This window comes from Neomonachus schauinslandi, chromosome 13 (assembly GCF_002201575.2).
Source record: "Neomonachus schauinslandi chromosome 13, ASM220157v2, whole genome shotgun sequence".
Lineage (NCBI taxonomy): Eukaryota > Metazoa > Chordata > Mammalia > Carnivora > Phocidae > Neomonachus > Neomonachus schauinslandi.
The window spans coordinates 13,237,453-13,263,186 of NC_058415.1; the positions used below are offsets into that span (position 1 = coordinate 13,237,453).

The following is a 25,734-nucleotide window of genomic DNA, read 5'->3' on the forward strand; positions in this document are numbered from 1 at the left end:
CTAGGGTTATGCCCAGACTGTTCCCCAGCTCCAAAATGTGTGCGGGCTGCACAGACTTAGAGCCTTGAACCAAGTTTAGATGAACTTACTGCAGTATTCCTGGTGCATTTCCAATCGGCACTTCTGACTCAGGCTGGGGAAATACCTCAAAGCAATTTAGAGGCATCCATTCCATTATCAGTTGCACATTAATAATCTGCTGCATGTAAGCACTTAACTGTAAGTGGGTTTGTGAGAATTGATTTGACAGCCTACCTGTATCACAATATAGAGAAACTCATTTGGCAGGAGAAAAAATTGTTTGGAAATCAGAGTGTGATGTGTCTTCTATTGGTGCAGAGTTGATTTAATAAATTATGTTAAGTAATAAACACACAATACTCCAGACTTTGCTGTCACAATTTATGTTCCAGATGTAATGGGCATTTTACAAAAATTAAAGCTATTTGCCTCAAACTTAAAATCACTTAAAGATCAGACACAGAGCTTCCAATTTAGAGCAAAGGTTATTCTTTTTTTTTTTTTTTTAAAGATTTTATTTATTTATTTGAGAGAGAGAGAATGAGAGAGAGAGAGCATGAGAGGGAGGAGGGTCAGAGGGAGAAGCAGACTCCCTGCCAAGCAGGGAGCCCGATGCGGGACTCGATCCCGGGACTCCAGGATCATGACCTGAGCCAAAGGCAGTCGCTTAACCAACTGAGCCACCCAGGCGCCCCAGCAAAGGTTATTCTTAAAAAAATTACTGGATGCTTATCTGGCAACCTGAGGTATTGAAAATATCCTGTGAAATTCCATTAGTCATGTTTACAAATTCTGTAGAGTCAAGTATTAAATAGCCCAACCTGTTTCTCAGGTGTGCGTAATTCTTCCTGGTTGAGAACTACCTGTATGGTTATCATGTTGGTCATGAAGGGCAGAAGTATCAGAGGATGGAGAACCAGTGAATATAGACACACGGGGATGAGAGATGAGGTGGGAGAATACGAATATATTTAGCTTTAGGAGAAAATGGTCTTAGTTACAACATTCTTGTGGCCTTAGGTTGCCTTTCTCTGTCCCACTTCCAATTACCTGTGTTAACCCCTCCTGTGAATATCCACGCTCCAGTTGTCATGGCCGCTTTGATGAGACCCTTCCCAAAGACTTGCTTGAGTTTTGGTTGGAGTTCAAAGTTCTGTAGGCCCCCGTGCACGGAGATGAGAAGCTTGGGAAGCTCCAGCTGCCATTCCTTGGTCATCAGGTGCAGAAGGAGATCAGGTTTTGTATCAAAGGATACTCGCACATACTGGAAGAAGAAGGGTCACCAGTTAGGGAGACAGGGCAGGGCTGCTAGTGGTGGGGGGGCCTTATCTTTACTGACTGGAACGATGTGTGCAGTACTTGAAGAACACCTCTCATATGAAATCTGATTTTTGAAAAAAGGCAAATCATTTTCTTTACCAAGAGAGTCTTCATTTGATGAAGGGATTCACCATTTTTAAAGGTCTTCTTGAAATTGTGATTTATTACAAACTTCAAAATGGTTTGATTTTCTAAAATGCAATGCAAGCCAACTTTTCCCAGTTATACCAACTGGGCCTGAATATCACTGTTTCTGTGACCCTGATACTTTGAGCAGTTTTGAAAAATTCTGCAGTTCTACCTAATGTAATGAGAATTTTAAAACAAGGTAACAACTTACTACATTTATTTAATCTATAATAACTGCATACTAAATATTTCTTAAAGAAGACAAGTGACAAAAGGCATGCCAATCATTCTTGTAGAATAATCGAAAAAAATTAAAGTGTATATCAGATTTCAAGGTATTAGCAGATGCACCTGGAAATAAGTATACTAAGTATATATAAATGAAATGCCATAAATACATACAATGATAAACATGTATATAATCACATACATACTTATTTAGGTCTCAGTTTAATTATATAAAGACTTCCATCTTTATCTGGAAACAATTAAATTACTGGGCAAATATATTTGAAAGCCTTTTGAAATGCATTGCTGAGTGGGCATGAAAAGAGCCAATATTCAGATTCCCAAACAAAGTAGAAGCTGGAACCTCAGGAGACAAGGAAGGACCAAAGCAGGCTTTGGACTTGAGGGTTTCTCCTAAACCCTGGCAGATGTGGGCACCTGCTTTACTGGCTTTATGCAGTACAGACAAATTTAATGGAGGAACCCCATGTAAGCTGGGATACTTCAAAGGGCTCCATTCTCAAGTGTAAGGAAGAAAAAAGGGAGCAAAAGTCTGATGTACAGAAGAAGAGAGCAAGGAAGCCTGCCTGCTTCTACCTTGGTTCTGAGTGGATGGGGAAGAAAATTCCCCTCTGATTATTTATAAACCAGGGGGCCCTCACAAAGGCTTTGATCCACATTCACACTATCAGTGTGGCTTGAAAAACACCAAAGTACTTGATTTAAAATGGTTCTGGCTGGGTAATGGCTCCAGATAATCAGCATAAGCAAATGCAAATCCTCTGTGGAGGAAAGAGCCCTCAATCCGGAGCTCAGATAATTTCCATGGGAAAATAAACATTTCATAGAAAAAAAATAAAATCAGATCTTACATAAGGAAATCCAGCAGTATGAATGAGAACCAAAAGAAATAACAGGAAGCAGAGGAAGATCCTCAAAGATATTGAAATATTCAGAGAATATAAAATAGCTATATTTAATATGTTAAAAACACAAATGAGATTATTGAATGCATCAGTAAGGAACAATAGGCTATGGGGAATGACTAATACTTTTTAAAATTATTATTAACATACAATGTATTATTTGTTTCAGGGGTACAGATCTGTGATTCATCAGTCTTACACAATTCACAGCGCTCCCCATAGCACATACCCTCCCCAACGTCCATCACCCAGCCACCCCATCCCTCCCACCCTCCTCCATCCAGCAACCCTCAGATTGTTTCCTGAGATTAAGAGTCTTTTATGGTTTGTCTCCCCCTCTGGTTTCATCTTGTTTCATTTTTCCCTCCCTTCCCCTATGATCCTCTGTCTTGTTTGTCAAATTCCTCATATCAGTGAGATCATATAATTGTCTTTCTCTGATTCACTTATTTCACTTAGCATAATACCCTCTAGTTCCATCCACGTCATTGCAAATGGCAAGATTTCATTTTTTGATGGCTGCATAATATTCCATTGTATATATATACCACATCTTCTTTATCCATTCATCTGTTGATGGGCATCTTGGCTCTTTCCACAGTTTGGCTATTGTGGACATGGCTGCTATAAACATCAGGGTGCACGTACCCCTACATTTGTATCTTTGGGGTAAATACCCAGTAGTGCAATTGCTGGGTCATAGGGTAGCTCTATTTTCAACTTTTTGAGGAACCTCCATACTGTTTTCCAGAGTGGCTGCACCAGCTTGCATTCCCACCAACAGTGTAAGAGGGTTCCCCTTTCTCCGCATCCTTGCCAACATCTGTCATTTTCTGACTTGTTAATTTTAGTCATTCTGACTGGTGTGAGGTGGTGAGACCAATACTTTTGAAAAAGAATCAAAAGCAACTTCAAGAAATAAAAAAAGTAATAATTTAAAGAAAAATACAATAGAAAAATTAAGCTACAGATTAGACAATGCTAATGAATAGATCCAGAGAAATCGACCAGATGCAGCCTAGAAAGACAAAGGAATTAAAAACGGGAGCAAAATTGAAAACCTTGGAGAAGATGATCTGAATTCTAGATGGAAGTAAAAGAGATAATGGGCAAGAAGCAATACTTGAACAGATGCTGGCTGGGAATTTCTTAGAAATGTTGAAAGATACAGATTCTCAGATCCAGGAATGTCAATGAATCCCAAGCAGGATAAATAAAAACAAACACCACTCAGAGACACCTCACAGAGAACACCAAAGGGAAGGAAATAAAAAAAATCTTCAAAAGCTGCCAGAAAATAAGATAAATCCCCTACAAAGAAACAGTCATTTAAGACAGAAGATCTATTCCTCAACAGCAAAAATGGATGCCACAAGCCAGTGTCTTCAATGTGCCAAGAGGAACTGTCAGTGTAAAATTCTATATTCAGAGAAAATATATCTTCCAAAAATGAGAGCAAATTATAGACATTTTCAGACTACCCAAACTGAAAATTTATCTCTAGCAGACTTTCCTGAAGGAAATTTTAAAATATATATATAGCAGGGAGAAATTACATGATCCCAAATGGATGATCTGGGATACAAGAAAGAATCACTAACAAAGATATTAGCAAATACACGGTAAACCTAAAAAAGCACTGGGCGTAGAATATAAATGATGATAATGTCTAATTTATGGTGGGAAGGTACAGAACTAAAGCACTGGACAATACAGCATTTAACTGGGTGGAAGTTATCAGGATGAAAGCATTCTAAAGTCTGTATGTTGCATGGGAGAGAAGAGAAAGGTACTGATTAACTCTGGAATTTGTTAGGTATTAATGTTGAGGTAGCATAACCACAGAAAGAACAGAACAGCATGTAACCACACCAACATATGCTTTTGGATGTGTAAACAAATAAGGTTATGCAGGAGGTGACAATTTATTGGAATATTTTTGGATCTAGGAGACCCCGTTGTTGCAAAAACCTCAGAAATTATGTCAATTCTTTTGTTAAAATGCTTTTTAAATATATTTAGCTGAAGTAGAAGAAAAAATGAAAGCAGCTTGACAACATAAACTGCATCAACAAGAAATACCAAAGAGCTAAAGTTTCCTATATACGTGTATACTAGAAATCCAAAGAGGTGTTGGAATCTAATAAGCTGGTTCTGTGTTAATTTAATCTATGCAGCAACAATCAATTTCAGAATGGAAAGGGTAAGGGTTGGCAATTTTAGCTAAGTGCATTATACCAACAGAATTTAACTAGAGCTCACAAGATGAGAAGTGGCAAATTTTGTGCACAAACTTTCATGCAGAGGGCAAGAACTTTCCAATATGTATCCACAGAAATTTTCAATAACAATGTGCATTTTTGTGCCACAGCAAGGAGCCTTGGGGCTGAAAAGTGGGCATTGCAGTGGTAGAAGCAAGCACAATGTTTCTTAAATAAAGGCTATGTTATTATCTCTCTCTATTGTTAAATTTATTAACTCATTGAGCGACTCTAAGAAAAACATCTAGATAATAGATGCTGTAAGATGAAAGAATAAAACGTTTTCTGTGCCTGTGCACTGTAGTTAAAATTTGGCGGCCCTGCTGAATTGAATTTATGACATTTTGACTAATTTCAGAAAGGGATATTTAGTAAAATAAATTAGGGCTGGGACTCCCAAGGCTTCCAAACTATACAAACCAAAAATGCTTTGGTTTGGTGTGGGAGATGGTAAAAAAAAAATCTACAGAATGTGTTAAAATTCCTTTTGAAGCAGCCTAATCTTTTTCCTAGTTAAGAAAAGCTTGCTCGTGATCACAGAACTCTTGTTACTCTGAGTGCTCTAGTAGGGAATGAATGACCTTGGATCACCTTGTCCCCAGCTCTGTCTTACAGATGGGGAAACAGAGGCGCTTGCTGTCCAGTCTGTGTAAGGTCACATTGCTGGTGGGCCCTCTTCACATATTTCTCTCTGCTCTCAATTTCTTAATTCTACTGAGAACCGCCCCCCCGCAAGCCCCAAACCAAGACCTTTTTGTATTTACTGTGCCCCAGCACATACATTATCATGACTCCTCCCAGTAATGAGGAGGTTGGTATCATCCACATTTCACTGCTGGGGGACAGAAAGGATCCATCAGGTTCTCAAGTTCAACTGATAGCTAGTGGTAATGACAGGATCCATAGCCCAGGTCTGCTGACTCCAGAGTCCTTGCTCTTGACCTCAAAGTAAAAATGCCCCTCTCTTCTCCTTTTCTTTCACCTACAAGCAGTCTCAAAGTTCTAATGATCCATCAGCCTCCAAAAGGCTTCTCAACCCCATACCCTCACCAAGACATCAACAGACAGAGTTCTTCCTCCCATTCCTTTTTGATCCCACTATTTCTCAGTTCAAAGTGTTATATTATATGTAAACTCTCATTCTGCCTGTCCTGGTCCTCCCTGCTTTGGCTTGACCCCACCTAGAGGTGTTTCCCCACTTCTCTCTGTATTTGGCTAATGCTGTTCCCTAAGTTGTAGGCTACCCAGTTCCTCCCTTTCTCGTATACAGAAATCATTCTCATCTATCAAAGGCTTTTACTGACTTTTCCTGAGAATCCAAGCTCATATCGATGTAGCATAACTCTTGACCTAACCCAACTGGATTTTTTTTTTCCCCGTTGTTTCCTGTACTTGTCAGTTCTATCTGCCCATGTCACAGGATCTTTGAGGGCAGGGACCATGTTTGACCTGACCGTGATTTTTGATAAAACTTTCATATTGGCTATGAAGTCGTCAATCCTAGAAATGGAAGGGAACTTAGAAGTATCTTAGCAATCATGGGAACTAGAAATCATCAAGTTCAATTCTTCTGCTTTACGGGGAAAGACAGGGAGAGCCAGGGAAAGTGAGTGACTGGGACCTCCAAGCTAGCTATCTAATCATCAACCACCATCTAGTTCATGATTAAAGCTACTGTTGCACTGGAAACTCTCGGTGGAGCCGTGTTTCTCAGAATTTAATGTGCACAACTCACCTGGGGACCTTGTCAAAAATGCAGGTTCTGATCTAGTAGGCCTGGGGTGGGGCTTATGGTTTTGCATTTCTGACTAGCTCCCCAGGGACCGCATGAGAAGCAAAGATTACAACTCTTCCCCAGACCAAAGATTCTAAGTGGTGTCTTGTGTTTCTTATTGGGCCAAAGGATAGAAAGAACACTCAATATTTTACATGAAACTCACAGAGAGGAATGGGGGAGATACCGGAGGAATTACTTAGGCGACAATAAATAAAAAAAACACAGCTATTTTCAGCTACCCAAATTATCTCCAATGACCTAAATCCCTTGGAGAATAAAAGGCAAGATTTTTTTTTTAAAGGAAGAATTTAAATGAATCCATTAATTGTTTTTGTTATTGTTATGGTTTAGTAACTCAAATGATTTGGGGGATAAGAGGCTAATTAAAACAAAGGGATAAAATGACATTTGACAATGATCTGAAGATGTCAATTTTTAAATTATATTCTTATACCCATAAAAAGCAGGTTAGTCAGGAACTCTCCAGATGCTTGTAATATAACAGCTAACTCATGTGCCGAATCAGCAGCTTCAAGGTCATAAATGGCTGTCCCCAGAGCAATTAATAAGCGGTCAATGTGATTTGAAATTAGGAGCTATTTTGGTTGTCAAGATAAGCAGTTTTGACCGTCTACCTGTGAGCTCATTGATTGCTAAGGGATCACCTTACAAATAACAAGAAATCTTCCTGATGGGTATACTACATTTTGTCACCTGGGCAGTACCCTGATGTGGTGAAATGTGCTTCCATTTATAGATTTTCCAATCGTGAGCAGCATCACACTCTAGCATCAGGCCCTGTAAGTCATTTGGCCAATTTGCACACCTTCTCTTATGAAATGGGGGTGATCCCAACCACCTCACAGGATACTGTGAGGACTAAACTGTGGAAAATCCCCTGGTATGGCGGAAAAACCAATACATGAAAATTGAACGAAGGCTACAAACACTCACCTTAGAAATGACTTCTGCGTACAACAGGATCCAAATAACTTGCCTTTAACTCTTTCGTGGATAGGTTAAAGAAGCACTTTGTTTCTCAGCTCTGAGTTATCTGGGGGAGTGATTGGTGCCGATGTTTACATAAAAGTACCTGTCGAGAGCAAAAATGCTACCTTTGCTCTGGGCTGCCTAACCCATCCTTCACCCTTAGTTCCTCACTTTATAATTTCTAGAGATAAACTGAGCTCGAATAAGTTGCCCATGCCTAGAATAATCTCCTTTTCCTTTCTATCCTTAGCGCCCCCGCTGGGTAGTGGAAAGTCTGTGTGATGAACTAATGACATCCAGAACAGCACTTCGAGAATGTTCTATATAAAATAGGGATTCACTCTGGTTGAAATTGTCCTATTGGATCTGTTCTTGGGTGCTTTGGAGGCCAATGCATACAGCATGATTTTCACAAAGAACACACATTTTGAGTTCCAAACCACAAACTTGTGAGACTCTGATAGAAAACTAGGGATTTCTTCTGCTCAAATGGCACAGAGCTTCGGTAGCTGCTGCTTGAGTTTTTGTTCTGCCTGATGCTAAATGTCTTTCTGTGTAGCAGGTGACTTCACCGGAGTTTTTTCTAAAGCCACTCTTACTGCTTTGTCAGTAGAAACGTTACTATTCACTTATCAAAACAGGACTTGACTTTACCCATGGGCCTCCCTTTGTGGGTCACAGGTGCGTCAGAGACTAGACGATATGATTCTGACTTTATAACTAACCCAGGGTGGGCAAAAGCTCTGTGCGCGTGTGTGTGTGTGAGACAGAGAGAGAGAGAGAGAGAGAGGGAGATGTCATTACAACTTAGGACAGGCTGGAGTTGTTTACTTAAAATATAATAAAAATTCTGGACTGGACTGGAATTCTGAACTTGAGAGTTGGTGGAATAATTTGGTTCTGATAATGAATGAGTCACCTCTTCAGCCCTAAATTTTTATTCCGGTAACTTTGCCCGGCTTTTTAAATGAAAATGTAAAAGAAATGCAGAATGATAAATCTGGCTACGCTCCTGGAAACGGTAAATCCTCTTCCTAATACTGTGAAGCTGTCTTTAATTCCTGGAAATTATCAGTTGGTATTTGTAAGTAGTGCTTGTTTGGAGTAATGGTAATAGCTCTGCTAACTCTATTTGAACACTTATTTTGAATGCTTTGCTTCCGAGGCTGTAGGGGGACATTCGGCCCGTTTTCCTTTATGTTGAAAAATGTGATAAGCATCATTTCACTTTTTAAATTCTTTGTAGCCACATTTTTAAGTGAGTACTTTTAATTAAAACTGTGGCCAAGGATGACACGTCATATCAGACTGCTAAGACAATTTTGCTGATACAAGCTTTCTAAGTCCCTGGAGTTTCTAGTTTTGCAGCAAGAGTTTAATACTTATGGTGGTTTCATGCACGTAAAAGTTCCCTAGAAGGGAACCACTTGGAGAACAAATGTGTGGTGTCACTGGTGATCGCATTCCTAGTTTGTTGACCCACAAAACTTTGGAAATGAAAAATGCCATTGCAATTTAGTCTATATTGTTTTTGTGATTCCTCAGCGTTAGATACCAGGTACTTCCAGGTGACAGTTGCTGGCTGAGAAGCCAAAGCTAAAGGTTTAGAAATATCAAACTCCACTGAGCATATAAATAGGTCATAGGGGGGTACTCTCTGCATTTTCTGCCAGAATTATTTAGCATAAAATTTTCGAGAGGCAAAGAGATGGGAATTTTCTAAAGGCAAGATGGGTTTCTTCCCTTCCTTTCCTTAGGTCTATGATTGGGACCAGAAATTTAAGTGATAAATTCTAGTTCTATTCTCAGTTTCAGAAGGGCCTCCCAAAGGTACTGCTAATTCAGTGGCCTAAAGATTAAAAGGTAGAAAGTAGGAATCAATGGAACAAATACCAAACCCCTCAAATACCTTACCATGCTTATGGAAAGCTGATTAGTTAGCCAATGTCTAGGGATTACCTGTTTTATTTTGTGAAATGGGATTCATTTAGTTTCGTATTTGGTATGTGTCCGTCAGTGATGAGACCCAGATTAAATTTGCATAATTCAAAGAAAGACAATTTAAAAAAAGATCAAATTCAATCCCATAGCATTTTAAGAGTGTAAGATTGTAGATGACGTGCTGCCAACAGACTCCCTACCCTCAATCCGCCCACTGATAATGCTCAGAGTAGAAGGCTTTCATCCCAGCAGACTCGACGGTTAGAGCTTTAAGTGTGACAATGAGGCAGAGGAACAATTACCTAAATTATATAAAAACTATAACAAGGGGCTCAACCTGATCTAATAAACAGAGTGAATAGCAAGGGAAAACCTGAAGATAATTATGTGAATGACTTGAGAGGTTTAAATACAAGTCCTTAATTAGGTTATACTTACCTGGTCCACAAGTCAGCTCAGCATTAACTGGAAGAGACAATTAGTAGCAAATAAGATTCTGTATAATCAAGTCCAGCACTGTCCCTCTTCTAAAGAACTTACAGCCGTAGCCCCAGATAAAGAAGAGTCTTTGAGAGAGGGCCCAGGGTCTGCTGCGGGGCCATCTTGCGACTGCTCTCTAAGTCAGTTTTAAAAAGTTACCTAGAACTCACACTAATAAGACAATGTCTAACCCAGAGCTTTAGTATCTTACTATCTTCTTCCTTGGTCCTCATGTTCTAACTTTTATTAGGCACCTGAATGAACTGCCAGGTCCTCCAACAGCCCAGGAATGGCATTTGGGGCATGCCAATTTGGTAGGACGTGGCTTAGTGCTGAGAAGAGAAGGGAGTGAGGACCCTTCACTCACTGTCAGCTACCAGGGTGTCTCCTGCCCGGGTCATGATTTCTTTGCAAAGTGAGAGAGATGCTGGATCCATTGCTACCACACTTTCCCAGGCTTGTCGAGCCTGGGAATTGGGGACAGAACACCACAAAGTGCTGGGAAAAGCTCAGAAAATGGTTCCATTAACCTAGGATGTAATTTTACAAAGACCTCCTCCTGCTCGTAGCTTTTGAGTTTAATTAACCTCATCAAATAATACTAATTTTCTAATTCTACTGAAAAGTTTTCAAAACCCTTACAAGACAGCGAGAAATATAATAGTAATTAGCTTCCCTTCAAAACATCTCCTATAGTCTATACCAAGCATACACGACAGAGAAGAAACAGAACTGATGGCGAGTCCTGAGGAACTTGGGTTCAAGAATTTATCTTTGTCATTACATAACCAAGTTATCTCTCAGAAAAGAATTGAAGTTCTCTGGGCTCCGGTCTCCTCGTCTATAAAACAGGTAGAGAGATTGAGATGATTTAGTCCTTTCTAAGCCTGGCTGAATAGAATAACCTGGCTCATTTTTAAAATACTTCAAATGCCCAGGTTCCATCTCAGACCAGCGAGGGAGACTCTCTGGCAATGATTCTTGGCCACGGGCATCCGTAGAAGTGCACGGGTCATTGTGATCCTCCAAGCAGAGAACCACTGCATCGCTCCCTCCAGTGTCTTTGGTGCCCAAAGCTCTGTGGCGTCCCTAGGTGAAGACACACGGACATAACGTTTCTGAGCAGATAAGGTTTCCCCGTGGCCCACCACATTTTAATAAAGATTCTCTTTTCTCCAACTGAACCTTCTACCATACTCCAGTGCATTCTGCCTCACATTGTGTCCAGACCACAATGGCATTCTGAAGACCCAAGTGCCTCATCTTGGGCAGTCTTGAAGGTAAAAATTAATGTTATGTATATATTTTTTTACTTTTTTTTTTTAAATAATAAAGGTCAAAATTAATCTGTCCTCTAGAGTTCTTTGCTCACTTTGCTAAAAATCATCTCAACTTCCAAATATTCTTGTCAGGAACAGGGATCAAAGACAGTAAGTTATTGACCTGTTTCCCTTCAATCGTGGTGAATATTTAACCCTGCCTTCCCCATCTGAAGACTAACATTCTTTAACAGACAGTAGTTGCTGATTTTTTCCTTTGTCCAAACTGCATGCCAGTTTGTTGGGGAGGGCAAGAAGTAAGGGAGGCCCAGGTTGGCACAAAACCACCACCCTGCCTGATAAAGCCGGACATCTGACCTGTTGTCAGCTCCGCCCCTTGGTCTAGACAGGAGAATCAGAATCATTCAAGGCCAGGTATTCAAAGTGGACAAAATGCTCATTGTCTCTGAATAGCGGGGACTCTCACTGGCTAAATATTTGGTTGTACACACCGCCCAAAAAAGGAAAGAAAGAAGGAAAAAGAAAGAAAGAAAGAAAGAAAGAAAGGGAAAGGAAAGGAAAGGAAAGAAGGAAGGAAGGAAGGATGGAAGGAAGGAAGGAAGGAAGAAAAAGAAAGAAAGGAAAGGAAAGGAAAGGAAAGAAGGAAGGAAGGAAGAAAGAAAGAAAGAAAGAAAGAAAGAAAGAAAACTGGTCCTCGTTTGACTGATTAGACTCTGAAAGAAAGGTTTTTCCTCGTCGTGTCTGCTCTGAGACCATCGAGGACATGTGAGACCTAATCTCAGGGCCCACTTCACGGTCACACTGCTCAGAAAGGCAGTGCTTAGAGTTTAATGCTCTGCACTTGCTGTCTTGAAATCCTTAACAGTTTTATCCTTGAATCTGTGTTTTGTACATGAGGTCTGATGAAGTCTGATGGGACGGTAGAGCATGCACAGAGGGCTTGGGGCCTCAGTTCACATGTGGTCCACGGTCCCCATTTCCCACCTCCTCCTGCTGCCTTCCTGGGACAGGGGATCTCAGCCACCTGCTCTCATCTCTGGTGTCCCAGCCAGTCGAGCCTCTCCACCCCAATCTCGTCTGGGGAAGAAACGGGGTTTGTGCTCCATCATCACCTTCCATCACTGACTGGGACCTGGGTGCAGGCGAGGGGAGGGGCAGGGTTAGATGTATTTCCTGTAGCATTTCAGGACAGAGCAAGGAAGTAGCTGTCCCTGCCTTAGGCTAGTCATGCTGTGGAGTGTTTCCTAGGTGACTTGGTGGAAAGATTCAACCACAACAGATCCCGAGCATGTCCCACCACGGAGACAGCCATTCCCTGGATTGTTGCCTGTCTACTGTGAGTTGGGGCTGTCAGCCGTGGCAACGGGGGACTGCCTTCCCTGCCCCAGCTGGGGGCCTACATTTTCATTTTACACTGGGATCTAAAATCATGTAGCTGATCTTTCCTAACCTGATTGCCGACAGATAGTTCTGGGTTTTGTAGAGCTATGTGAGGCTTGGGGAGGGCTATCAAAGTTCGATGTCATATGTATTCACACTTCCAGAGGAGAGGGAAAGATTTGCCTCTTCAAGTTTTTCCTCTGCTGCTAAATGTCATAATATACATATATCATATATCAGCTGTGCGACGTGGGGCACAAAGCTCGCGGGCACCAAACACCCTATGACGTCACTGGGTGTACCACTCCACAATGATCATTGCCTAATAAGCCACTTCCTCATCTGTGGGACTTTCTCTCTTTTGGGGGCACACTTCATTCTCAACATTATCATAGTCTCGTCTCCAATGAAGAACTTTGGCCCCTCATGGATCCATTTCCATCCCTTTGCTTTTTCTTTTCTACCTTTCTTTCTTTTCTTTTCTTTTTTTTTTTGCAGCACTTTTCTTAAAGTATGAACTTACATGACTTTTAATTAATGCATCGTTCCAGAGGATCCCCAGTGTATATGGTTCAATCCCATACTGTGAATGGGAATTGTGCTGAGCTAGGGACTCTTAATGACTTTGTGTAGGGGAATACATCCCTTGGGTGGACGAGGACATTGCCAAATTTCCATTGCCCTTGGTTCTGTACAGGCCAAGACTAACACCCCACCCCCTCACCTTTTCCCCCCAGGCCTTACAGGGGGCTGCACATAGCATCCTCTTCTTCCCAATACACTGCTCAAAATTGTTTTTACTCTAATGTATAACTCAGTATTGATTTTCTTAGGGGAAAACTATGAGAATAGCTCGCTCAGCCATTCGTGGCGAAGAAAATCCTGCAGGAGTGAGGGAATAGAGGGAAAGGGGAGGAGAGATGAAGGGGAGAGAGGTGGCTTTTTTGCACATTTTTAGTCTGTGACTAGTGTGAAGTGACTTCCCTTGCGTTCTGCAGTAAGCTTCTCTAAGCAAAATTTCCTCTCCAAACTCAGAAAACTTCGTGGAGCCTCAGAGCAGTCACCTCCAACTGCCTCACCCTCAACTAACTCTCTCTGTTAGAAGCAAGCTTGTTGAAATATAGCATTTCTAGAATTTCCAAAAACATATGGTATACTTTCCTCCTGGAAAAAAATCTGTCGGCCAAGTAGGGAGAGGTTCATGATGAAAGCTGAAATTTAGAAGCAACAACTCTTAGAAGTAAAATCTGTATTATTTCCTAAAGCCTCCGTTCCAAACAAAACGCTTTTCATATGGAGATTTTCTACTGAGAACTTTATTGAACACAGCTGCCTGGAGCAAAAGCACTCCCTTTAGATGGCAAGATCTCTGTTAGAACAGTCTGGGTTGATCATTTCTACCTTGAATTGAAAGAATGCTAGTTACCAATAGAACCAAACAGAAACCTAAAGGTAAGATTTTTTTCCCCTTTTTTTTTTCTTTTTTACCAAAGGAGACAGAAAAACATGCCCCAAGGGATGAGACCCAGAGAGTAACATAATAAACAGTGGATCAGTATAGAAAGCTACTTGTTATTATTAATAATTAATAACAATAGTCACTGCATCCAATAATCATACTAATTATTTAAAAAATCCTGGGAGGAATTTTCTTTCCCCCATTCTATAGAGGACAGCAGAGATGCATAGGGCCAAGGTCATCAGAGCCCCTTGCCCAGCCTGGATCTGGCAGAGGTGGGACTGAGCCCAAAGGCTCAATCTCCAGCTCTTCACCTCTCCTTTACAGGACGTGAGAAAGAATTTGGGAAGCGACTGAATGGGTTTCTGATTACCATGGCTTTGTTGGAATGGCCACCTCCTTGGAACTCAATGGTCCCAAAAGCATCCGTCGGGCTGAGTTGAGTGTGCTTGCTGATGGACCACTTCTCGGACTGGATGTCATTTCGGGAGAGGCGACTCTCATTTTTCTCATTCTGAAGAACGGAGATACTGGGAGTGAGGCCCACATGCTGGCCGATCAGACGCCCACAGCAACACCTGCATCAGAGGAGGTCAAAGTGAATCCCTTGTATCTGCCATTATTGGAACACCCACTTAGGGCAACCTGCCAGAGAAATCGACAGACCATAGCCAGTCAGCTCTTAGGCAGAATCCCACAATGTGGCTATATCAGGCAAATAGTGAATTCAGGATTTACTTGACATACAAATTTTCTTTTCTGCTCCTCCTCATTTTCCTTTAGCTGGATAAGCTATAACATGCCTCCCGGCCTTCTCCACCCACCCCTTTCAGACCTGCCATATTGTTCTGGATCGGAACCTGTGAACAAAAGCCCTATATATATATTTTTTAAGATTTTATTTATTTATTTGACAGAGAGAGACACAGCGAGAGAGGAAACACAAGCAGGGGGAGTGGGAGAGGGAGAAGCAGGCTTCCCGTGGAGCAGGGAGCCCAGTGCAGGGCTCGATCCCAGGACCCTGGGATCATGACCTGAGCCGAAGGCAGACGCTTATTGACTGAGCCACCCAGGCGCCCCCCTATAGATTTTTCTACTTCTTACTCCTCCCATCTATCAAATCTTGCATGAAAGCCACTGCACAGCTTTGAGGGAAGAATCTTAACATACACATTTAAATAAGAATGCTCACTCATATGTGAGTCACCTAACTTGTCTTTCCTCAATTGACATGCACTGTCAAATATCCAAGTCTGAGAATAAAAATCTACAGCTTAAGTGTTCCCAAAGAAACGATGAAAATATTATTCACAAGATATTTGAAAACAAAATTCACTCCTCACATCATGAAAATGTCCTTCATACTTTTCCACTACCACTATTATTAGTAATAATACCGATACAATTCTTCATACTTCATTTGTATCACTATTATAACTATTAATAATAATATTGATACACAGTTATCAGTTATTAAATACTAACGACGTCACATTCATTTTATGAGTAAAATATTGCAGTTTTGAAGGTTAGGAAATTTGCTCAAGGTTACACAGCTAGTCTATATGACTCTACAGCCTGTATTTTAAAATTGCTTGATTATGTTGCCTTTTCATAAAGGCATTTCCAGACATTCATATGTTACCACATCCCAAATGCTTCCTACTTTATACGCTGTTAATTAAGGCAAAATCAGGGAGGTAAGTAGGATACTAAAGGTAAGGTAAGTAGGATACTAAAAATGTGCTTGGATGGGAATCTGAAGGTCAGCAGTCTAATTAGTAATCTGCTAGGAGTCTTTTATTTAAAAAGCTCTTTTTCATTTTAGCAGAGAATGTTGGTACAAACTAAGCATTTTGATGAAATGCTTAAAAGGGAAAATCAGTAACCATACTAAAAATACATATAACCCACTTATAGACAGTGATTAATTCCTTCCCAATGGGTTATCTGTTATTTTGTACAGGCTGTTAGAGAATTAACTGCAGGCATGGCATATTATGTGGTGTATACATATAATATTGCTGCAGAGATGTCCAGCAAAGATCAAAAGAAATAATCTTTGACGTTGGTTCCCTTGCAATGGAGAGTGATTACTATTGTAGTTTTGTTCCCGTAACTGCTACTCTGTGGTCTCACTTCATTATAGAAACGGCAAGATTACCTATGGGGGTCTTTGGTGCTGGGTATGATGTGAACACATTCTCTTTTATAAAATGCTCTTTCTATCCAGGATTTCTGAGCCTGAAAAAAAAGAAGAAGAAGAAGGTGAACATAACCTCCAAGTATTTTTGCATAGGAAACAAAATTTCATAATCACGTAATAGACTAGTATCTCATAAACCGAACTGAAATTGTGGTTACTTCACACATAGACACTGCATATAACGAAATCAAGTGCTGCCAGAAGTTGTTGATTAGGTCAACATTATAATATCAAGTCAAAGAAAATGACCATAATAAAAAAAATGTTAGTGATGGAACCATATACAAATTCTTAATGATTTTTGAAGGCAGAAAAACAATGCTTTATGGAGGAAATGAAAAACACAGAGCAGTAGGTTTATATCCCTGTAAATAACAAATATTCAGTGCTGGGGGGAAATACATGTAAGTAAGTATGAAGTTCTCATGGCTAACACTTCCATTTGATTTTCCTTGTAGAAAGAAAGAAAAACTGGGGAGCCTGGGTGGCTCAGTCAGTTGAGCATCCAGCTCTTGATTTTGGCTCAGCTCATGATCTCAGGGTCGTGAGATCAAGCCCCGAGGCCAGCTCTGCGCTTAGTGGGGAATGTGCTTGAGATTCTCTCTCTCCCTCTCACTCTGCCCCTCCTCCCACCTCTCTTGCTAAAAAAAGAAAGAAAGAAAGAAAGAGAAATGGTAAGAGAATTATACAATTCAAGAGCTCTAATCCATCAGGATGCTTTTTCTAAGCTCCTAATTAGCAGTGCTTAAATACAGAAGGAAAAAAAGGAAATGGAAGCATAAGGAAGATAAATGTCTTTATCATAGTCCAGAACTTCACAGGTAATGCCTTTGGAAGGAAGGAAGATAGCACTTTTTCTTTTCCTTTCTTTTCTTTTTTAATTCCACATGTCTTTAAGCACAGGAAGCACAGCTTCTTAGAATGGGCATTGTTGGGACTGTCCACCAGGAAGTCCGGCCACTGAGATTGGGTTCCCTGAAGTATGAAGGAAACTCCCGCAAACTGTACCACCTTTGTTCCAAAGCACAGTGTACATCCCATAGCCTTTACCCCTTTCTTTGCCAGCTTTTGAAAAAGTAGAGGAGTCTCCCATGAGATCCTATAAGCTACTCAGAAGATTCCTTTTCTAAGCATTTAAGACAGAAGTTGTTAGAGCATCCTGTAAAGTTATTCCCATATGGTATCATCTTTTCTTTAACACAGTATCAGGACTAAATTTATGCCCTTAAAATATACAGGGCCATAAAAAAAATAAAATAAATAAAATATACAGGGCCAAAGTGCAACTTAGCAGTTTACTTGGCCTCAGTGACCAGTGTTAACTGTTACAAGCCCCTATACGTTGGCTGTAATTAATACTGACTCTGCCAAGGACCCAAACATCTATATAAACTGTGCGAGGGTCTGGTTTGCTTTCAACCCTTAGTCTCCCACCTCTCTCCTCTCTCATGATGGAGTCTATGCAAGCCTGTAGCACAGAAGGCAGAAGTTATCTCGTATGACAAAGAACATTGTAATAGTAGCAACATGAGGGATGCTTGCACTTCTCAGTGTTTATGCACTATCCATACAAAGAGGAGCACCTAGACTGTCTCCGAGATCCCTGGGTCCAGGTGGCCCTCTGCACCCTCAAACCACAAAGGTAACGTTTGCCATTCTGTTTGTCAGCTGGGCATGAAGAAAGCCCCAGTGTGATTCACAAAGATTTTTCTTCTCAAATATATAGGAAAAGCTAGTGGCTGCATCTTAGCAACAGAAATGAGCTGAGCAGCGTAGATAACCAGGCTTTATCTTTGTGAAAAGCCTGTAAGTTAGACTATTCATAGGCTGTGATTTTTCCTAGACACTGAATACTTTCATTGATAACATCTCTTGGCAGAAAGACGGTAAAAATATTCCTCACTGGACATTTGAAACCAACTTTCCCTACACCTTGGGGAGCAGGAAAGGGAGAATGCACTTTCCTTTCTTCTTTGTGGCCCACTTTGGCTAGAATTCAGAAGGATCTTTTGGGGAAGGATCTGCAAATTTTGGGGAGTGCCAACCAATATTCCCTGAAAGAAAGAAGGCATGGCAGTATTACGGATAGAGTGAGAGGTTTGCCGTTAGAAAAAGTGGCATGAGTGGGGCTCTATGGGCTGGACAAAGTCACATAATTTTTGTGGTCCTCAGTTTTTCTCATCTATAAAATGGGCACAATAATAATAATAGCTGACACACCAAGTTGTTATCATTATTATTTGGGTACCATGTTTCAATTTAAGAAAAGGGACCCGTGCTGGGTTGGTTCTGGTACTAAAAGTTCAGATGGAGGTTCACACAAGAGCACTATGAACCTGCTATAATAGACCTGACCCAGTTTGATTTCTCTTTGCATTGGGGATCATAGGCTCCAAGAAGGCCTAGTTGGCCACTAAAAATGGTATATAGATAAGTTATTTAATATCCCTGAGTCTTTTCTATAAAATGAGGATAATCATAGCCACCTCAGAACATTGTTGTATTTACCAAAGCACATGATTCAGGGAGAGCACCTGGAACTCAGTAGGTGCTCAATATTTAGCATTTACGAAGGGCTCCTCATGTGCCTGGAAATATGCCATATATGTATTATCTCCATGGATCCTCATAAGGACCCCATGAGGGAAGTACTACTATTATGTCCATTTTACCATTGAAGAAATGAGGCAGAGAGATGCAGCAAGTACATTTTAAAGCCAGAGTTTGAACTTGCATAGTCTGACTAGAGTTCACACTCTTACCCACTCTGCTAAACTGCCTTTCCAAATTACATATTATTAATATTAATACCATATTATTAATACTAAATACCCACTGCCATCTGGGCATGCCTGGGAATGCCTTGGTTTTTGGACAGGGTTGGACTCCTAGAGGCATGCCTTAGACCCAGTTCATACTTGCATTTTTCCCTCATCTTCCCTCCCTTCTGTCCCCACACATGGAGTAATACATATTCTTCTGTGTTCTACCTCTCTCCTTAGGATAAAGGATTGGGGTGGGACATTAGGAAGACACTGTAATAGGAGCAAGAAGTAAAAGAAGGTGGATCATTATAAGAGCTCTAACAAAGAAATGTGATTCCAATAGGATTCCTAACTTGAGAACCTGGGGGACCACGACAGATGAATTAGACTTTCCAAGGACACCTTGATTATTTGTCTCACTCATGGATCCCAGTTTCGACTTGGAAGACCCTGGAAGTTTTAGTCAGAATTACTACATAGAGAGATTGCCAACTTGTTAGTTTTTAAAAATAAAGTAACTTGACTTGTTTCAGTTTAGCAACTTAATTACCTTCTTGAAGGTGAAAATCCTACCTCACTGTTAGTGAAAGGAATGAAGATCAATTTCCATTTCTTATTACCAGCAGATTAACCATTTCCCTTGCAAAGGCATGGAAAATTGGGAGGGGGTGGGGAAGGAATGTAATATAAAAAAATCTTTCCAACATTCATAACTGAATTGAATTCTCTCTGTTTTTGAGAGAAGTACAATACATAATAGAAAGAGTGCATGTATAACACATGAATTAGAAATTCTACAAAATATCATGCATAATTGATTATGCTCTACTGTGGGCTTTGCTGTATTGTGCTTTTATTCAGGTCTTCAGTGTGGGTAGATACTAGATTTTTAAAATCATTTTCTTGAAGAGGGCAAATTTGATGTATAATCATGGTTTAACTTGTTCCCCAAACTAATTCCCTTTTCTTTTGTCCAAAGGCTTTGAACTGCTCTGCGTGAGCTTCATCCTTGGCTTCAATATACAAATAAGTTAGCTCAGAATGGCTATTCTTGTTGTTAGAAAGCATGAAATAGTTTTGACATGCCATGTTTCTTACTGACCCTTTAATTCTCTTCTAATGCAAAACTTCAATGGACAGGGTGCTCTCAAATCTTTTCTTTTTAAATATGCTTCGGAAGTCTCATGTACTCAGAAAAGATGGCTTCCATCAGACCTTAGAAAATCACTTTGTACATTCTTTTCTAAAGGTAGAACGGCCACATCACCATGACTGAGTTTGTGAAGGGCTATTTTCTTTCTTGTCTTTCTGCATTATCAGTCATGTGTGATGTGTAATAGGGAAGTGGTTTCAAAGGCTAATAATTAAAGGACTTCGTATTGAAAACAAAAATGAGGACATTCATATTTTGAACAAAGTATAATGATTACCCTCAAAGAATAAAGTACTAATTTTGCAAGTAAAATGTACAGTCAATAAAGGATACAAATGATAGAAACAGACAAACAAAAGCTGTAAGTATTGCCTCTGAAGGGAAAAAAAAATTAGGTTATTTCATTTAGTCAGGTTTCACTTCTTTTTCACAAAGAGTCTGCTACAAACATTAGTTCCCCCAATTACTCTGATGCTTCCTACTCCCGGCTTCCCACCAGCTACAGGATCAAGAACTTCTCCAGGCAGGAATGGTTTACAAGTACATACATCGAGTATGTACTAAATCTGTCTCCAGAAAGTCTTGGAAAGTGCTACTGCAATCCACCCTTTAGGAACATAACTTAACAGAACAACAACAACCCAGACCAGTAATCACAGATTAGAGAGAGAAAAAAAGAATCCACTAAATCTATAGAACGAACCAAGTGAAGTTTCACTATGTTCCTTATTTTGAGACTCTCTTGTTTCAAATGTACACTCTATCCTAATCGGAACAAAACACCGAAGACCCAAAGGTACTGAACGCCTGTATTCCTTTTTGACTTTAGCTTTCCTTCAGCATCAACCTGGGCATTCCTTTGGTCTTCCTCTAGGTTCCCCCGATCCACTACTGGGAGGTTGAACAAGAAGAAAACGAGCCAAAATCATTTTACCTGAGCACTGACTCTGGGTGGTGGCAAAGGCAGTCCCACGAGCCGGTCCTGTTGCTTTCATTTTGCTGTGTCTGGGGCTGGTCATCCCGTTAATAATGCTCTTATGACCGCCCACTGGAAAAAAAGCCACTTGCCCAGCTCTTCCCCCAAGAGACGTTTCAAGTAAGCAATGAACTTGGGCAGATTAGCCCCTTGGAATGTGCCGCTTTGGGATTAGCCTCACTAAGAATCCCATGGACATTCCCTTGCAGCCCTCAAACACTGCTTGATTTGAACATCTAATCTGACGCCAGAAGAAAAACAAATCCCCGGAGAGATCGGATTTAATTGGCACAAGTCCTGACAGGCTCTCCCCCCTTTCCTTTTTCCATTTTCAGAGAGAAGCCTTCTGAAAAGTGTGATAAGGTGTTCTGAGTTTTGCAAAGTTCAACTCGGGAAAGCAAACCCTTCTAAGGAAACTGTGTTAATGCTCTGAGTGGTTCGAACACACAAGGGGCATTGTTCCTGCCTCCCCAAAGAATGGAATGACAGTGTTTCTTTAAAGAGGAACTGCTCACAGCTCTGCACGTTTCACAAAGAATAGTCTGGTCCCTGAACATGAGCCCAAGCAGAATAAAGTTGGACTAGGCCAGTGGCTTTCCACAACTTCTAAAGTGTCAATAAATGATAAAACTTGTCTGACTGCACTTCTCATCCTTGGCCCCTCCCTTGCAATTGCAAATGTGAGATCAGAAACCTACACTCTCCCGTTTCCCCGTGAAAAAGAGAGGAGTAGTGAGCATTCCAGAATACGGACTCGGACTGAAAGCAGCTCACACCAGGATGGTTTTTGACCTGCGGTGGCCCAACTGGGAGCTTCTGGCTCACACAAAAGGGGCTCTTTCAAACAACACCCAAGGGTGAGTTTTTCAGATAACAGTAGTTCTTACCTACGTAAGTGAACAAATTGGGAGGGAAAAGAGCTCCAATTTCAACAAGGCAAGAATACTTTGTAAAAAGTAAATATATAAGCATTTCATCTCCAAAGGACTGCTCTCTCCCCACCGACAGAAGTCAGAGCAGAGAGGGGGTATTTATGGTCAACCACCTGAGCTGTAAATCTTTGAGAGCAGGGCCACTTTGATCTTCATTTTTCCTGAAAATACCTAGTAGGCATTACAGGAACGCTCATATGCAGGGAGTCATAGCATAACCAGAGGACTTATTCCAAACTTGGATGGAATCCTTCACCTTCTCCTTGCCTCTCTGCTGTTTCCAAGACTGATCTTCTTCAAACTCTGATCTGTCACATACAGAGGTTCCCCAGACACAAAAATCAATAAATTGCTTCAAATGACCTTCAACCGAGGAAGTAGTACATGCAAGTGGAACAGCAGACTGAGCTTTAGCATTAAACACATGATGGAGAAGTCCCTGCGCTTGTTCAGGAGTTTGGCTACAGAATGGTATGGAGTGACAGCCTCGATAATGTGCATCCCCACTTTTCTTGTAGTGGGAACACTCCCATGCATTCTATTCTCAGGGAATCACCAGGGATGTGAGCACACAAAGATGTTCATTGCAGCTTTATTTATAATACAGAAAAATTGGAAACAAAAGGCCATCAACGGGAGGCTAATTAAACTATGGCACTTGCCATTTGATGATGATCAGAATCAAGTTTCAGAAGACTAATTACATAGAGAAATACGTTATCTTCACATTCTTATGTGTGAAAAGCGGGCATTAAATAGTAAGTGAATAATAACTAGATTTTTAAAATACCTACAGACATAGTAGGTGGGAACTATACTAAAGCAGAGACTGTGGCTAATTTTTATTTTCTTCCTTTTGTTTTTCTATATTTTCCTAAGTGTTTTTTCCTGTAATCATATATTTGTAGTCATAAAACTATATTCTTTGCGATCAGAAGGTTTCCTTAAGCTGTGAAGCTTAAGATAACAGGAAGCCACTGGGATGAGCAGTTCAGGAAGTGACTTAGGAAGAATTCAGCCAAAAGAGAGAGCGCCTGGCTGGTTTAGTCAGTAGAGTGTGCAACCCTTGATCTCTGGGTCATGAGTGTGAGCCCTACATTGGGTGTAGAGATTACTTTTAAAAATAGAGAAGGCTCAGTGGAGAACATGTGGAAAGAAAATTATAATCTATAATGTTCTGGGTGAGTCTTCTAGAGTCTGAAGGAGGGGTGGGGGAAGGGAACAGAGAAGAGAAGGAGAAAGACCAGATGTAGGAGGGAGAGAAGGGAGAGGAGGGGGAGAAGGAGGAAGGAGAAGAGGAGGACGGCGGGCGGGCAGGCAAGCACCTGAGAGACATGGGGCTGGTAGTCTGTAGGCTCTCTGTGTGACTAAATAAATTGGTTACAGATGATCCCTCCGATACAAGAAATACTTGAAAAATTCAGCTTTCTTCAACCTCTTTCCTCACCAGATACTACTTCAAGCCTTCATCTGACTTACTTTAAACTTTTTTTTATAAGATTTTATTTATTTATTTGAGAGAGAGAGAATGAGAGAGAGAGAGCACATGAGAGGGGGGAGGGTCAGAGGGAGAAGCAGGCTCCCTGCCGAGCAGGGAGCCTGATGCGGGACTCGATCCAGGGACTCCAGGATCATGACCTGAGCCGAAGGCAGTCGCTTAACCAACTGAGCCACCCAGGCGCCCCTCATCTGACTTACTTTAAATCTTGAGTTCACTCACATTCATACTGAGCATTTTAAATACTGCCCCCATATTTTTCTTAATTCTATTCTCTCTAGTCTTACTCATTTCCCCCCCTTTTTGCTTACTTTTCCTTTATAGAGAGAAATATTTGATAGGGACAAGAATATGAGGCATCTTCCGTGAACTTTAGACCAAAGACAAAAAATTATCACCAGAACCATGAGCACTTTTGTTTAAGAGAAAGGGAGGCCCCAGGTAAAGTCAGACGGCGATGCTTTCACATGCGGTCACAGATGATCTTCAGGACCCTTTGATTCGAGAAGGTAATTAGTTCCAAAGAGACTTGTAGCTCTGGGCCACACCGTCCATATGGATCTTTTTAAAATCTTGTGCATCACCCAACAATGCAACTCCTGACAGGATATATTTCCAGCCTGTTTCAGCTGTAGTTTAGAGAGAATATAATTTGAATACTAACAAGAGGAAACCACAAGGGTAATGCTGACTCTGGTTGTTCTTTACATAGTGGCAGATTTACCTTATTCTCCTAATCCATCATTAAAGAAAAAAAAATCACACTCGAATAGAATATACTAAAAACTTTCCACTGGTACCTAACTCAATTTTAAAAATGGAAATCAGATTTTCTACATGTAAAAACTAGGTTTTAAAATGGAAAAACGCATATTTCACTGTTATAAAGATGTCCAAGGCATTTTTTTTCTGTGATGTCCACATTTGATGACAATAGCGACAAAGAACGTGATACAGAGGAGTCAGCAAACATTTTCTCTCAAGGGCCAGATGGCAAATCATTTAGGCTCTTTGTGGGCCATATAATCTCTGTTGTGCCGTTTAACTCTGCTGTTGTAATACCAGAGAAGTCATGGGCGACATGCAACCCAACGAGCATGGCTGTGTTCCATTGAAACGGGCAGCGGGCTGGGACTGGTGTGTGCTGGTCAGCCCCTGGTATAGGAAAAGGGGGTCTGCATGATGGGGCTGCAGGGGAGGAGTGGTGGCCGAAGATCCAGGCTTTCATGGCACCATTCCTTGCAATTCCTGGCTCTTCCTTGAGCATGGCAGGCAAGTTCTCACCCAGGTGCCTTTGCTCTTATTTCTTCTACCTGGACAGCTTCATCCTCAGATATCCCACAACTTGCTCCCTGAGCACATCGGGGGCCGCTAAGAGGCTTTCCTCGACCAGCTACCTTAAGGCACGCTGTGTCTTTCTCACAGCCCTTCACAGTATGGGGCGGTATGGCACCTCCTTGCATCATTATTTGTCTATTGCCTCCGTCGGCCACTAGAATGTGAGTGCTTGAGGGCAGTGATTTTGTTTTGTGATTTCTGTTGCCCCAGCACCTAGAACTGTGTTTGGGACATCATAGGCACACATAAGGATGTAGGCACATCATTTGACATACTTGCACATCAGTTCCTCACCTGTAAGATGACAGCAGCAGATGGACTTGTGTTTTAAAGGGAGATTTTAGGGTAGTAACTTGAGGGGCATTTTTAATAGTTGGGCTTATGTTAAAATATAATATACAAGCAGTGGTTAACCCTGCAACTTCACAAATGCTATTGCTTGGGGACCTACATTTTCCCTTTTGGGGTCGTGAAAAAATATTTAATAAATTAGAGTAAAAACCATTTGTAGGTAAGAGAAAAGTCATGACGTATCACAAAACAGACTGAAGGTGGGGAAACACAGGACCAATCCCTCTTAAATGTTCCTTGTTTTTATTCTAATGCCTGAAAATAAATATATGGTGGGTTCTAATAGTCAGAGTTGCAGTTGACCTATAAAGTGAAAAACAATG

At 40.9% G+C, this 25,734-nt stretch overlaps 1 protein-coding gene across 12 annotated transcripts in view; it reads right to left on the reverse strand.

The window, feature by feature from the left end:
• Positions 1–25,734, reverse strand: part of TRPM3 (transient receptor potential cation channel subfamily M member 3) — an 827,080-nt gene that overhangs the window by 236,172 nt on the left and 565,174 nt on the right. For all 12 annotated transcript variants that reach the window (XM_021694438.1, XM_021694434.1, XM_021694433.1 and 9 more), the window contains exons 2-4: positions 16,357–16,436; positions 14,566–14,770; positions 1,072–1,285 (exon numbers count right to left, since the gene is read on the reverse strand). In XM_021694438.1, the coding sequence (XP_021550113.1) occupies positions 1,072–1,285; positions 14,566–14,770; positions 16,357–16,436 (499 nt within the window). The remainder of the gene's footprint in view (positions 1–1,071; positions 1,286–14,565; positions 14,771–16,356; positions 16,437–25,734) is intronic.